Source organism: Fukomys damarensis, unplaced genomic scaffold, assembly GCF_012274545.1.
Source record: "Fukomys damarensis isolate Sample0158 unplaced genomic scaffold, DMR_v1.0_HiC HiC_scaffold_20, whole genome shotgun sequence".
NCBI lineage: Eukaryota > Metazoa > Chordata > Mammalia > Rodentia > Bathyergidae > Fukomys > Fukomys damarensis.
This window is the reverse complement of record NW_022900932.1, coordinates 20,986,800-21,002,321: the sequence shown is the minus strand read 5'-3', so window position 1 is coordinate 21,002,321 and position 15,522 is coordinate 20,986,800. Positions and strand designations below refer to the sequence as shown.

The window sequence follows — 15,522 nt, the reverse complement described above, 5'->3', positions numbered from 1 at the left end:
AGACAGGGTCTCACTATGTAGTTGAGACTGACCTGGAACTCACTATGTAGCCCAGGCTTGTCTCAAATTCACAAGCAATCCTCCTGTCTCAGCCTCCCAAATGCTGGGATTACAGGTGTGCACCACCATTCCCGGCTTGCAGCTTTACGTTTATTTATCTATTTTTTTTTAGCTTTACATTTTAAACAACTTTTGATTAGATATTTCTCATTTCAGATATTTCAGTGGGAAAAAGTTAGATAGTTCAAAAAGTAATAAAGAGAATAGAGTCATTCTGATTCCCAACCCTTGGAGTTGATGCCGTTAATATTTTGGGGAGCTGTTTTTCCTGTTTCCTTTGGCAGGCAGCCCTCCATACTGAAGAACGCAAGTCCTGTGTGTGTCACGGTCCAGGCCTCAAATCCTCTTATAGCCACTTAGAAACAACCAGCCTTTTAGGAGGTTGGGCCACAGAGACAGAGAAAGAGCCAAGTGAAAATAAAGGACAAGAGCAGCTGTTTTTGGAGCTCTTCCTCCGCTCCAGTTACTAATCTGAACACTGTAATGAGCCTGTTCAGTTCGTAGGTTCGCACCCCCAGGGAGATGCTGTAGCCCTCGCTTACTCCCAGGTGGAGACAGGCTCAAGGTCGCCCGAGTAGACGTGGTGGGCTGCCTGACTTGGAACACTGTGCTTTTGACCACCGTGATGTATTGAATACATCTTGAATATTTGGTATTTGTTACTCACAATGTAACAAGAGTCTCTCTTTTTTGTGAATGGGCGATTTCATTTTTCCTTTTTATTTGTCTGCATGCTTAGCTTTTTACAGTGTCTCTATAGGACTTGTGCAATGAGAAGAAAAAAGAAAAGCGCATGAAGGGAGTGGAATGAAAGCACAGGGAAAGAAAGGGGAGCTGGGGGCTCAGTCCAGCTACATGGCACATCCACACCCATCCACACTCTCCCCAGGTATTCCCGGCGCTTCCACAAGACCCTGAGACGCCTGGTGCCCGACTCCGACGTGCGTTTCCTCCTCTCGGAAAGTGGCAGTGGCAAGGGGGCCGCCATGGTGACTGCGGTGGCCTACCGCCTGGCCGAGCAGCACCGGCAGATAGAGGAGACCTTGGCCAACTTCCGCCTCACCAAGGAGATGCTGATGGAGGTGAAGAAGAGGATGCGAGCAGAGATGGAGGCGGGGCTGAGGAGGCAGACTCACGACAAGGCGGTGGTCAAGATGCTGCCCTCCTTCGTCCGGAGCACCCCAGACGGGACTGGTGAGGGGCTGGTAGGGCTGCCTTGCCCTTCACTCAGGCCGGTGACCTGGGCACAGCAGGGCTGGGAGAAGTTTGGATTCGGCAAGAACTGGCGCTCACTCAAGCCTGTTTTCCATTCACGCTACCGACTTGTCCTATGTGTGGCTCAGAGCAATTAAATTCCTCTGGTCATGCTTTCCTGGCTAGGGCTCTCTTCAAAGCTGTATTAGAATTAGAAAATGCTTCAGAGTAGAAGGAAACAGGGCACTGAGATTTTTCTAGGTTCACCAGTGGATGAATTCACACACAATGCTCCCTTCTTTAGTCCTGGCTGGTAGTGTGGGAGGGAGACGCGGGCCTGAGCTTCACACTTAGACACGTTGGAGAATGGCTTCCGATCCTTGATGATCACCTTGCTAGTTCTCACTGGGGCTGAGCTCTGTGGGGACTCAGAAGAGCTTTTTGTGGGGATTCGCAGGATAATGAATGTCCTACATGGAAGTTACTTACTATTACATTATAAGCCACCCTAAAACGGCATGCAGAAAACAGTAACTGTTTACTACTGCTCATGAGTCTATGGTTAGCTGGACGGCTCTGCTAGTCTCTGCTGATCTCTACTGGGCTTGGTCCTGATCTGCTGTTGGTTGCTGTCTCAGCTGGGAGGCTGCTCTTACTCTTGTCGGTACTGGATGCAAGGTACCTGGCCGTGTGTCTCATCTTCAAGTGGGCCACTGGGCTTGGACCATACAGTGGCAGCAACAGGGTCCCTTAGGGCCAGAAAAAGACTTCAAAACCTCTGGGAGACTGTCTTAGTTACTTTTCTCATTGCTGAGACAAAATACTGGGCACCCAAAGGTAAAGGAGGAAAAGTTTACTTGGCTCAGTTTGTAGGGGCTTCAGTTCATAGTTGGCTGCTCCAAGGCAGGATGGCCTGGCAGAGGGGCATTGCAGAGGAGAAACACTCATAGAAGGCAGCAAAGTAGCGAAGCAGCAGCAAGCAACAAGTGATATCAGCAACCCTCTTTCTGTACCTTCTATCCTATCCAGGCTGTCCACCCTTGGGGAGGGTAGCACTCACACCCAGGGTGGGGCAGCCTTAATCCTAACATTACAACATGAATAAATCCCAGCATATATCCTTGATCCCAGAATCACACACCCTCCATCCGGCCACCTCTAAAAAACCCCACCTATGATCGCATGAGGCCGTGGGGAGACATCTAGGCACGAGCTGTAACAGAGGCTGAAGCTGGGGACCACCTCAGCGTCCATCACACTCGATTTGCCCAAGATCCAAGGGGAGAAGAAACAGACTCCATCTTTTGGTTGGAAGAAAGCAGTCATACTGCAAAGAAGGCTGGCTTACAGAGGAGGCAAGGGATGTGGCCATTTTTGTATGAGGTCCCCTGAAACCAGGACCTTGTTGCTAGGCTGTTCAGTAACCCTGGTGAAGTTTGTTCACTATGACAGGTGGTTCACTGATAGGGCCTTTGGTCCCTCCAGTGGCTCAGTTTGTACGCTCAGTGGTTTAGGGCCCATGCTGCTCTGAGCCCGTGCTGTGTACTCGGTAGGGAGGGGGGGTGACAGATCTCCCTTCGCAAGTCTGGAGTCTTGGGGTCACTGGCTAGCAGGAGACACTAGCCATTTGTGGCAACTCTTTGTGTTCTTCATTTGAATAGAGCATGGTGACTTCTTGGCCCTGGATCTTGGAGGAACGAATTTCCGTGTCCTGCTGGTGAAGATTCGTAGTGGGAAAAAGAGAACAGTGGAAATGCATAACAAGATCTATGCCATTCCTATTGAAATCATGCAGGGCACAGGGGAAGAGGTGAGCGTTCTTCCCTTACACCCCGTAGCGGTGTCAGTCACACACAGGGCTAGAAGCATGGCAGCCATGTGATGCCCAGGGCTGTGCATGTGTGCCCCTGTGGCCTGTGATGCTGCAGTGGTGGGAAGACCCTGGAGAAAGGGCTGGCTCTGCGTGCTTGTGTGTGTACCCGGTGAGAGTGTGAAATGAGAGAGCTTGGGTAACGATCCCTCTTGTCTTCTAAAGCTTTTTGACCATATTGTGTCGTGCATCTCCGACTTCCTGGACTACATGGGGATCAAAGGCCCCCGGATGCCTCTGGGCTTCACCTTCTCCTTTCCCTGCAAGCAGACGAGTCTGGACGCGGTGAGTTGCTGTGGCGCGAGGTTCAGGACAGTGCCCTGGAGGCCATCCGTAGCCTCCGTGATGCCTCTAACTGGAACTGGTTCCCATGTCACGGTGGGTTGACTCCTTCCAGAATGCCCTCAGACTGTACGCTTTCACGGTTGAGGGCACTGTCTTCTGGGAAGTGTTTGGGGCCTCCAGGCACACGGCACCTCCTCTTCAGTGCTCCCTGCGCTTTTGAGTGTTGTACTTTTTGCACACTTACGTGTGCTTGAAGAAGGACCTGTGTGCCCATACGCCTAGCACAGTGTTGTGTTGGAGGACACCCTTCATACGTGCTTGTTGAGTAAATGGGATGAAGCAGGGTCCTAGGTGGGGCTTGAGTACCCCCTGGGCCCTGAGCTCTAGGCGCTGAGCTGAGGTTACAGCTTGTGGGGAAGCCACGCCCTTCCACCGCTCCGGCACCTGTGCAGGAAGAGCTAGGGTGGGTCAGGTAGAGCGCACTGTGGGCAGATGGAGCAGGTTGTGCAGTCACCCAGCAAGCCTGAGCCTGTCTGTTGGAGAGCTGCAGGTAGCTGTGTGTGAAAGGTGGGGGTACAGCCAGGGAGGTAGCCGCAGGCCTGAGTTTAAGACATGAGTGGCACCTTGGGAGAGCCAGGTAGGTGATGTAATATAGTCACTGTGCTGACATGGGACCTCTTAAACCCTTCAGAGCTCAGCGGATGGATCCATGTAAACATGTATATCTTTTTTTTTTTTTTGGTTGGGTCGATTACACTCTGTAATTCAGGCTGGTCTTGAACTCACTATGTAGCCCAGGCTGTCCTCGAACTCATGGTGATCCTCCTGCCTCAGCCTCCCGAGTGCTGGGATTATAGGCATGTACCACCATGTCCAGCATGACATGTTTTTCACTGTGCAGCTTATAAAAATTTAATGATTTTTTTTTTTTTTTTTTGGTACCGGGGATTGAACTTGGGTCCTTGCGCTTGCAAGGCAGGCCACCGAACTGCTGAGCTAAATCCCCGGCCCCAAAATTTAATAGTTTTTAAAAATGTAGTTCAGTGCCAGATGTGGTGGCACATACTTGTAATTCCAGCATTTAAGAGGCTGAGGCAGGAAGGTCACCATGAGTTTATGGCCATTCTGGGCTACAAAGTGAGTTCAAGGCCAGCCTGAACTATGTAGTGAGACCCTGTCTCAAAACAACAATGGCCCCGCAAAAAAGCTTTCTTGTACCATTACCTTATATTCATAGTGTGCACATATTGTGGTATTCTTTTCCCCAGCAGCTGTACTTCTTCATTCCCGTGAAGCCTGAAGTTTACTTGTTACTGTAACTAAAATGTCGGTCCCTTTAGTTATTTACTTGGCTGGCAAGCTTCTTCAGGGGAAGTACTGTCCTTGGCCACGCCTTTGGCAGCACTAGGCTGAGAATTGTCCGGTGTTGCCATCTTCCCTTTCTCTCTCCCCCCTCCCTCCCTCGTCGGTCATATGGTGGGAGGGGTGGTGCAAGATGTCGTATTCTGCTCAGAACCATTCATTGCCTGACTCTCCTGTGCCTTCCTGTTCCAGGGAATCCTGGTCACTTGGACAAAGGGCTTTAAGGCAACTGACTGCGTGGGTCATGACGTAGCCACTTTACTAAGGGATGCAATAAAAAGGAGAGAGGTAACTATTAAGAAGATGTTTTAAAAACTGTTCACTGCTTCTTTGGGATTTAAAATTTTTCGGTATGGGAATCAAACTCGGGACCTTGCGCTTGTGAGTCAGGTGGTGGGGATTTAAAATTTATACTTGCTTGTTTGAAAGAATGGGAACAGTACAGAAGTGTGTGTCCTGGGCCATGAATGTTCCCCAGGTCCTCGCTCAAATGGCAGCAAGAAAACCAGAGGTACCAGTTTGCATTGTTAGTGATATCTTTAAAGGAAAAGTAAAATCATGACTCTCACAAGCAGACCCTGACCACCGAGCCTGGCACTGTCACCTAGGCCTTGGCGTTCTGCTGAGCCCAACTGCCCTGGCAGTGTGGGGTTTAGACCAGAGTAAGAGTACTCAGTGGTCCTATCAGGAGGCAGAATTTCCCCTGCTTCAGGCAGCGTCTAAACCAGAGCAAAGCCCTCACAGCTGTGTGGTTGCTGTGTAATAGCGAACCAGCAGTGTTCAAGCCAGGCAGAATTGTCCCTTCCCTAAATGGGTGTCTCTTTCTTTTCAAAGGAATTCGACCTGGACGTGGTGGCCATGGTCAATGACACAGTGGGCACCATGATGACCTGCGCTTATGAGGAACCCAGCTGTGAGGTTGGATTGATCGTAGGTGGGTGTCCCGGAAGAGAAGGCTGGCTTTGTTGTTTTGTGGGGCCTGGACACAGCCGCTCAGTCCTTAGGTGTGGGACAGTCCATCCAGCCTGCCTTCTCGCTGGCTCAGTTCTAGACAAGGCTGCAGAGTTCTCCATTGAGGGGGTTTCCTTACTGACACCCGCAGTGCTGCACATTGATTGTGATTCGATTGCCAAGAATTGAGCATCCAGAGCAAGGCCATTGAGGCTCTTGTGGTTTGGGTGAACTGGGTGGGGAGCCTGGAGCTAGCCTGGCAGCACTCTGGGCCACACTGTTGAACTGTGTGGGGGCTCTGGGTAGAGTCATCATCCATTCACTGAGGGTGGAGTCGGGCTGGGAGGGGCAGCGTGGTCTTGGGCACCGTTTCACACCTTCAGTGACTGGTGTGTAAAAAAGTGGCCCCATCCATCTTAGGGAGGCACCGATGCTGGTCCTGCAGATCGTTCCTTCGTGTCCTGCACATGTTGGGAGTCTGGGCCTCAAGGGCGTACGATCCCTGAAGTGCCTCAATTGAGGCTGTGAGGAAGCCATCTACTAGTCCAGTCCATCCTGCTTCTAGCATCGGGGATACTGGGAAAAGACCCCAAATATGGTCAACGTGAGGAGGTTCTGCGGGGATAGGGAGGAACGTCGCCCCTCCTGACTCTGAGGGCCTGGAGCCTGGGATGTGACCCAATAGGCTGTGCTCCTGAGCCAGGAAGAACTTTTTAATTTGTCCTTAAGCCACTGTGTTGGTCTGTATTGAAATACAGAGAACCAGGAAGCAGCCTTATCCTTCCTTATTTCACCCTTTCTTTGGCAAAGCTCTCCCCACCCAGCCACTCCCTTAGGTCGGCCAGCAAGGCAGGGGTGACACAGCGTATTCTCCTCCTCCAGGCCAGGCCTCCTGCTGTCAGGTCAAGCAGCCCAAGCCAGAACAGCTGCACTGCTGGTTCCTTGCACCAGGCTCCAGCGTCTTCTCTCCTCTATCAGCTGATGTCTGTGCCCAGAACTCCTGTGGGCCGGAGCACATGTTTTGGCTGTCTTTGTACCTCCTGCCCTTCCATTTCTGGGCCTCATCTTCTCTTAGTTTTATATTTTGGGTAAAAGGGAGCTGAGGAAACAACACATAAATAATCCAACGACACAGTTGAAGTCTACGAACTCTTACGTTTCTTCGGAGGGGATGAAAAGGACCAAGCACTTTAGGGCTGGCCAGCGAGCACGTCCTTGTGCTCTCCGCTTTCTTCTGTGATGTTGACAGTCACCCAGATCCCACCTAGGACGAGTCTTGTGACCAGAAGCGTGGCCTATGACCAGCCGCAGCATCCCGGAAAGCCTGTTAGAAGGCAGTGCCTCCTGAGTCAGGGTTTGCGTGGTCCCAGGCCCCCAGGGTGAGGTGCATATGAGGATGTCTGTGGTGGGGGGCTCTCTTTGGAGGTGGTTCTTAAATTTTCGGTCCATTCAATAAGTCATTCAAGTCCAGTGACAACAAGCCCGAATGTCCTAGCAGTCATGTGCTATATGAATGCCTCCTCGCAATTTCTTTTCACTTTTTTTCCTCTTTCTTTTTTGCTTGTTTGTTTGTTTTGAGGCAGGGTCTTAGTATGTAGTTTAGGCTGGTCTTGAACTTACTATGTAGCCTGCCTCAGCTTCCCAGTGCTTGGATTGGATTACAGGCATGTGCCACCATGTCTGGCTCCTCTCAGTTTCTTTACTTAGCTCTTTAATTAGCACAGCAAATAGTTTGTAGTTCCACCGAGGTCTTAGGGGGCTACTTTGATGATGTAGATGTGTCTCTGTGTATAGGTGTCACCGAGCTGGGTCTGGGTTTCCCAGAAGTGACCCATTCTGAGGCAGGCTCGCTGACTGCAGCCACAGAAAAAGAATTTTCAAGATACATCAGAAAGGGGCACCGGTAGAGTTTAGTAGACAGAAACAGACACTTGAGAGGAGTGCAGGTGCTCAGAGATATGAGTCATATTTTGGTTTGGGACTGGGTACATGTATACTTTTCTTGGGTGAAAAAGCTAGGGGGTAAAAGTGCTCCCTGACCCATATCCCTCCAAAAGGTCTCACCCTGCTCACAGGTATGGGCGAATTTTCTTTTTTCTTTTCTTTGAGACAGGGCCTCACTATGTAGTTGATACTGACCTGGCCCAGGCTAGTCTTGAACTCAAAGTGCTCCTCCTGCCTCAGCCTCCGAGTGCTGGGATTGCAGGCATGTGCCACCACACCTGGCTTTTTTTTTTTTTTTCTTAATAGGTGATTTAAACATTCTCTGGATTCATTCAACCTGTTGTTTACTCTCTTAATTGGGCCAGTTTATGGCCCTCTATTTACAGGTCTGGAAGGAAGGGATTGTATGTTTGGCGTAGGACTGTTGACACTGGGCTGTCCTTATCTCAGGGCCAGGCTCCTATTCATGACTTTCTTTCTCTTTTTGGTACCGGGGATCGAACTGAGGACTTTGCCTCTTGTAAGGCAGGTGCAGTGCCACTGAGGTAAATCCCTGGCCCTTTTTTTTTTCTTTTTTTTTTTTTTTTTGGTATTGGGGATTGAAGTTGGGACCTTGTGCTTGCGAGGCAGGCAGCAGAACCACTGGGCTAAATCCCCAGCCCATTCACTATTTTCTTAATTGGGCCAATTTATGGCCTTCCAGTGATGGGTCTGGTAGGGAAGAGGTGTAAATGTAGCCAAGGACTGTTGGCATGGGGCTGTCTTGGGGACTTCAGCTGTCGTAGAATTGGCAGTATTCTTACAAAGTGCAGTTTTTCGTTCTGATTGCCACATCTCCTTTCTGCCTTTTATTTCTTCTATTACCTCATGTACATGTGTGTATCTTTTTTTTTCTTCTTCCAGTCTGAATCTTGGCTACATTGCAGATACATTCCCTTGCTGTAAGACTGTCTTCTGTTAACATAAATATAGCCCTGCCTGGCAGGCCACCCTGTGAGGCTCTGGGCATAAAGTAAGTCAATCATATGCTCTCAGATTCTGCACTTACATTTTGAAGTTTCCTGGAAAACACTGGGAAAGCAAAGCTATTGTTCTGTTCATCCCCAAAACACACCCAGTATCTGTGGACTCCCAGGCCGCCCCAGCCACTCACCCTTCGTGTGTTGCAGGGACCGGCTGCAACGCCTGCTACATGGAGGAGATGAAGAACGTGGAGATGCTGGAGGGGAGCGAGGGGCAGATGTGTATCAACATGGAGTGGGGCGCCTTCGGGGACAACGGGTGTCTGGATGACATCAGAACAGAGTACGACAGATTGGTGGACGAATATTCTCTAAACTCGGGGAAACAAAGGTAACTGCCTGTTTGAGGAGGCTGCTGAGGGTCAGGACGGGAGTGTCTGGCTGCGTCCCACTTGTATGGGAAGATACGGGGTCTCCACAGAGGCTTGGGTGCCTTGGGTTCACTCCTGAGCTCGGTTTTCGGCCTGGGGATAGCAGAGAAGCCGGGAGATGGGCCCCTGACACAGCACAAGATGGCACAGAATGCTCCTAGAGGACAGGTGACAGTGCATGTATCACTGCCTCAGTAGCTTTTTCCATCCTGGAAGCATTCGGCCTCCGCCAGCTCCTAAGTTACTTCCCCATCGCGGGGCGAAGCCCCCCACACCGTCCTCCCACTGTGGCCTCTTCGCCACCTGGTGGCTTGTTGGAGCTTTGCAGCTCGGGTCTCCGGGATTGTGTCTCCGGCTGTGTCCACTCTACCCGGAAATGAACTGCATGGTCCTCAGCAGTCGGCTGTCCAATGCCACGGCCAGGCCAAGATGGTCTAAGTCATGTCCCAGGAGCAGAAAGAAGGGCCGGGGTAGCGCCTCCCGACATCGGTTGGTCTCCTGCCCCTCAAGATTTTTACCTTTTCTAAATACTACCTACCTGGTATGATCAAAAATATGGTGAGTGGTTAATTTTTAAAGCTCAATTTTAGCAATTTATAGGGATTATTACTCCCTCTCAAGATACTCCCCCTCACATCAAGCTCACTTATCACCTGTGCCATTTTCCAAAGCAGTTCTGGAAGTCATCTTTCATATTATGCTATTGTGGCTGCCTTGATTACCTGAATCAACTCAAAACATTTATCTTTCATGGTCATTTTGACTTTGGGTAGAGGCAGAAGTCACCTGGTGCCAGGTCTGCTGAATAAGGTCGATGAGAATACACTGTAATGCTTAAACGAGCCAGCCTTTCCGTTGGATGGCACTCAGCAGCTGTATTCACCATATTTTTGATCTCAAAGACACGAGAGAGGTCGTCCACCACTGCTTCAAAAAGTGGCAAGACCAATGGGACAAGTGTGTTCGAAGCAAGGGGGGTGCCTGGCGATGTGCCTTTATGTATCTCTGTTTGTTGTGTGGTACCGGGGGCTGAACTCAGGACCTTGCGTTTGCCATGCAGACGTGGCGTCCATGAGCTACATCCCTGGCCCGGCAAGATGCCTTTTACTGTAATTTAAAGCACACACTGTACTTTTTGGTCAACCTTCATGTGCTATTATTTGCTTTGTAGTTTTTAGAAATCAGCTTAGGTATTCTCAAATATAGTGAGGAGGAAGAAAAAGGGAAGACCAGTGTAGCATCACTAGATGGCAGTCCTGACCTGAATACAGTGAAGAAGAGTGCTATACACTTCAAGAAGGACACACACACACACACACACACACACACACACACACACGTCTCCCGCGTCAGAGGCTCTATGCCATGACCCGCTTTGTTGAAAATGCAGTCAATGAGTGTGGGAAGCTTTTGAAGCCATCTCAGCAACAAACTGTGATTGTCCCCAGTGGGGCGATACGGGCTGGATGGGGAACCAGGCTCTCTGCCATTCCCTGCTCTTCTGCCTTTTCCCACGGACCGTGTGAAATGTGTCTGGGAACATCCGGCTTCCAGGACTCTTCTCGCCTTGCAGATGCTGGCCTGGGTGTGAGCTGTGGACCTCCTAGGTCCTTGTCATTTCTTAATGGCCTTGAGCACAGAAAAGGCAGGGCACTGAAAACCCCAAGAGCATGCAGTGCCCAGCAGCGTGTGGCTGCTGAATTCCCCTATCTCTTGGCCTTATCACCCTGCGTGTGCTTGGCCAGCCTTCCAGGTGTGCAGCCTTCCCACCATCGAGGGCTCTTTCCCTTGTTGTCTTGTCCCCGCCCCCTTCGAAGCCTTGGCCCAGTCGTTCACTTACTCAGCAGCTATGAGCCGAACACTTGGCTGAGCACCTCGCATACACAGACTCCCTGTCTCTGCGGGCCTGTTGGTCACTGCATCGTGGCCTGTGTGTGTCGTGGAGACAGGCTCGGGAGTGGGACAGGCAGCCTCACGGTGCCCCGGGTGACGGAGACCCAGGGCTGCCAGTCCTCCTGGCCACTTGGCACAGACGTCTTCCCCTCTCAGGTATGAGAAGATGATCAGTGGTATGTACCTGGGTGAAATCGTCCGCAACATCCTCATTGACTTCACCAAGAGGGGCTTCCTCTTCCGAGGGCAGATCTCTGAGACACTCAAGACCCGGGGTATCTTTGAGACCAAGTTTCTCTCACAGATTGAAAGGTGAGTGCAGAGGGGCTGCTGCTCTCCTTCTGCTTTCTGCTTCTCACTACTCTGGGTGCTTCGTGTAAGTAGAGGCATAGCGTATTTGTCTTCTTTTGTGTCTCTATTTCACTTGGCATCATGTGTCAGACTTCCTCCCTTTCTAAGGCTGAGTAGTATTCCATCGTACGTATATACCACATTTTACTTGTCCCGTCACCCATCTATCCACCTTTTGGCTGTGGTGAATAATGGTGCTAAGCACATGGGTGAGCTGATATTTGCTTTCCCCTTCATGTATATACTCACGGGTCAAATTTCTGGGTCATATGGTAATTCCATTTTGTTTTTGTTTCTTTGAGAGAGATAGGTTCTTGCTATGGAGTTCAGGCTAGCCTCGAACTCACTATGTAGCCCAGGCTGGCCTCATAATAGTGGCCATCTTCCTGCCTCAGCCTCCTGAGTGCTGAGATTACAGGCCTGCGCCCTATGCCTGGCTGTGGTAATTACATTTTTAATTGCTTTTTGTTTATTTATTTATTTAGTTTGAAACAAGGGTCTATGCTATGTAGCCTAGGCTGCCCTCAAACTTGCTCCTTCTGTCTCAGTTTTGTAAGGGCTAGGATTATAGGCATGCACCGCCGTTTTTAAGTTTTTAAGGACCTGACATGTTTCCACAGTGCATCATTTGCCCTTCGCACAAGCACCATTTCTCCACATCCTTGCCAATACTTGTTATGTTCTCTATTTCGTTTTTATACTAAACCTCCTGATGGGTGTAAAGTGGTAGGGAAGGTCTTTTGAAGCATACTAGCAAAAAAAGAGATCATAAAGAAAAAAATTAACAGATATATTTACCTAGATTCTGTCAGCTTAAAAAAATGATTAATCAGAGCCTGGCGTGGAGGTGCACGCCTGTAATCCCAGCACTCGGGGAGGCTGAGGCAGGAGGATCTCTGTGAGTTCGAGACCAGCCTGGGCTACACAATGAGTTCCAGGTCAGTCTCAACTACATAGTGAGACCCTGTCTCAAATAACAACAAAAAATAAATAAATAAATAAATCATTTTTAAAATGATCAAGCAGACTTAAAAGACAGGCAGTAAACTGAGGGAAACATTTGCTTTGTGTAGGACATGCTGCAGGGAACAGCCTGCTAAGAGTCTTGCTGTGCCCCCTGTCTGTGTTTCTGGGAGTTACTCTTCGGTTTCCTCATCTTTAAAGTGGGTGGGAAAAACCATATACACAATGCTTGGCCGAGGAGTAAATGAGGTAATGTATGTAAGACTTAAAAGACAGGCAGTAAACTGAGGGAAACATTTGCTTTGTGTAGGACATGCTGCAGGGAACAGCCTGCTAAGAGTCTTGCTGTGCCCCCTGTCTGTGTTTCTGGGAGTTACTCTTCGGTTTCCTCATCTTTAAAGTGGGTGGGAAAAACCATATACACAATGCTTGGCCGAGGAGTAAATGAGGTAATGTATGTAAAAACCCCAGTCACACAGAGAACCCTTAAATAGGCTGGTCGGTCTTTTGGTCTTGTCGTCCCTTTCAATTTAATGCAAATTAGATGACTATCCCAGGGAAAAAGTCTTGGGCTATAAGGGGCAGGCAGTTCCTCTGACCCATGAATGGATGGTGGGAAAAGGCCCCCCTCACTAATAGGGAAGGATGCAAATGAAACCACAGTGGGTGGAAGCCAATCTTAGGAAATTGTTGAAAGTTTTCACAAGTTTCAGAAGTGATCGTTTCTGCTCAGGACATCTGTGACCAAAGACTGTATCCATGAAAGAGTAAACACAGTTTTCTGAAAGGTATTTGGTAATGTTTTTGGGGGGTTTTTTGGTACCAGGGATTGAACTCAGACCCTTGTGCTTGCCAGGCAGGTGCTGTACCACTGGGCCACATCCCCTGAGGTACGCCTCTGACCCACGTATATATCCTAAAGAAAAGATCAGACCTATACACAAAGATTCATAAGCAAGGTATTTCATCAGTGTTACTGTGTAATAGCAGACAATTGTGAAAAAATTAAACTGCTCCACAAGTTTGGTCCCTGGTACAAAAAAAAAGAAAAGAAATAAAACTCCAAACTGGCTAAATTATGGTAGATGCCTAGAATGGACTATTACGCAGCTATTTCCAATCCTATTCTCAGGTAGGTCTACAAAATTTCTCAGACATACGGATCAAGAAAAAAATACAGAAAAGCACATATGAAGAACAATTTCATTTTGCATGTCGTAAGGACAGTGTCATGTATCTTAGTCACTTTCCCGTTGTTGGGGCAAAATACCAGGTACCCAAAACTTAGGTTTATTTTAGCTTATGATTTTAGTCCATGGGCAGCTGGATCCAAGACAGAAATAGGGTGGTAGAGGGATGTGGTGGAGGAAAACGTGCTCAGCCCATGGAAGCCAGGAAGCAGAGAGAGGAAGGGAGGAGCTGGGAGGAGAATGAGTCCTTCCAGGGCACGCCCCAGTGACCCCTCCAAAGCAGGCCCCCTCCCAGCAGCACAGTTCAGCTTTGAACCCGCCAATGGACGAACCCACTGTTGGATGCGGGGTCCCATGATGCCGTTACCTTCCACACACCGGAGAATTTTAGGGGGAAATTTTAGATCTAAATCCTAACTGCTGTTTAACATCTACAAAAAATTGACTAGAAGGAAATGTCCTAAAACGTTAATAGCATTTTCCTAGATGTTGAGACTGGATAGTTTTTTCCCCCCGGTTTTAATTTTTCTAGATTTGCCAGATTCTCTACAGTTCTAGCATTAGAACTTTGGGGATCATTTAAAACAATGCGATTTTGACGAGGAAGAGCCCCATGATGTTGGTCATCGATGTAGGAACAGTCCTTGAGGTAGGTCCCACTTCATCCCGCCTCCTGGCTTGTATCCACCACAGTGACCGATTAGCGCTGCTCCAGGTCCGCGCCATCCTGCAGCAGCTGGGTCTGAACAGCACGTGCGACGACAGTATCCTCGTCAAGACCGTGTGCGGGGTGGTGTCCCGGAGGGCTGCGCAGTTGTGTGGCGCCGGCATGGCCGCCGTGGTGGACAAGATCCGGGAGAACAGGGGGCTGAATCATCTGAATGTGACCGTGGGAGTGGATGGGACGCTGTACAAGCTTCATCCGCAGTGAGTGGGGCTTCCCACTGGGATGGGCTTGCTGGGCTGGAGCGTTCCTTGAGGCTTTCTGGGCTGTGCGGTGTGGTTTTCTCCCAGGGAAATTCCTGCAGGGACTGGGCCTGTCTGTGACAATGAGCGGCCCTAGATAGGTTTCCTGGAGTCCTTGGGGAGCAGAGAAGGGGGTTCACCTGGCGCGCTCACCCCGTGGCATCGCTGGGCCCCCCTGAAATGGGGTGGTGCTAGGGGGCAGGAGTTGGGGGAGGCGTGGATTTAGCAGCTGCAGCCAGGTAGGGAGGCTGTGTGTGGTAAGTTTGGAGAGGAATTAAGAGAAGTGGAGGACCCGTGTTTGGTTCACCTGCAAAGTCAGCTTGTCTCAATTTGGAAGGGCAGGTGCGGTGCTGGCCCGGGTGCTGAGGCAGGGAGGGTCAGGGAGTGTCCTCCCTTTGGTCAGGTGTCCGACACCTGTGCTGAAGGACGAGCGACTTCGTTGCATGTCCCAAAGCTTTGATGTTACGAACAGAGTGACCCTGTCTAGAGTGGGGTTAAGAAATGCTACTCATTGTTTGTTCTGGGACCATCCCGGATAAACTGGGCCCACAGCTCCATAGAAATCTTACCTGCTTACCTCTTGCCCGTGGTTGGGTGGGACCGTCTTCAGCCTCGCTCCATCTCTCCTCCTCCTCAGCTGTCCTTATTGTCACCAGAGGCAGCACAGGTCACTTGTGTGGGGCTGGGATTTGGGGCCAGGAACTCTTGGATTCAGTCCTGGTCCCATCATTTAGCAGCTGTAGGCAGTTGCCTAATCTCTGCCATCTGCCGCGTGGGGTAACAGCTCCTGCCAGAACTAGAAGTTGGGGGCACCTGGCAGGTGCTCAACAAGGCTGTGACCGCTGAGAGCCCCATCCTGGCCTGTGTTTTCCAAACGACCTAGGGTCACTTCTGACTTAGAGAAGATCCCTTACGAGGGCTCCCTCTCTGCTGCAGGTGTGGGTGGTGCTGGGTGGGGTCTCAATTCTGCAGCTGGGATGGGCCACGTCTGTTTCCATGTCGCCTCTTGGGCCTGCCTCAGTGGCCCCAACATCCTGACTGGCCTTAGGCCCCTGGGAGCCCCCGGTGCTGAGATGGGGGTGTCCGAGCCTCGCCTCATA

At 50.1% G+C, this 15,522-nt stretch overlaps 1 protein-coding gene across 1 annotated transcript in view; it reads left to right on the top strand.

The window, feature by feature from the left end:
* Positions 1-15,522, top strand: part of Hk1 (hexokinase 1) — a 42,958-nt gene that overhangs the window by 26,280 nt on the left and 1,156 nt on the right. The window contains exons 9-16 of the mRNA XM_019204943.1: positions 950-1,254; positions 2,916-3,064; positions 3,290-3,409; positions 4,964-5,059; positions 5,606-5,705; positions 8,836-9,019; positions 11,109-11,264; positions 14,150-14,383. Coding sequence (XP_019060488.1) covers positions 950-1,254; positions 2,916-3,064; positions 3,290-3,409; positions 4,964-5,059; positions 5,606-5,705; positions 8,836-9,019; positions 11,109-11,264; positions 14,150-14,383 — 1,344 coding nt within the window. The remainder of the gene's footprint in view (positions 1-949; positions 1,255-2,915; positions 3,065-3,289; positions 3,410-4,963; positions 5,060-5,605; positions 5,706-8,835; positions 9,020-11,108; positions 11,265-14,149; positions 14,384-15,522) is intronic.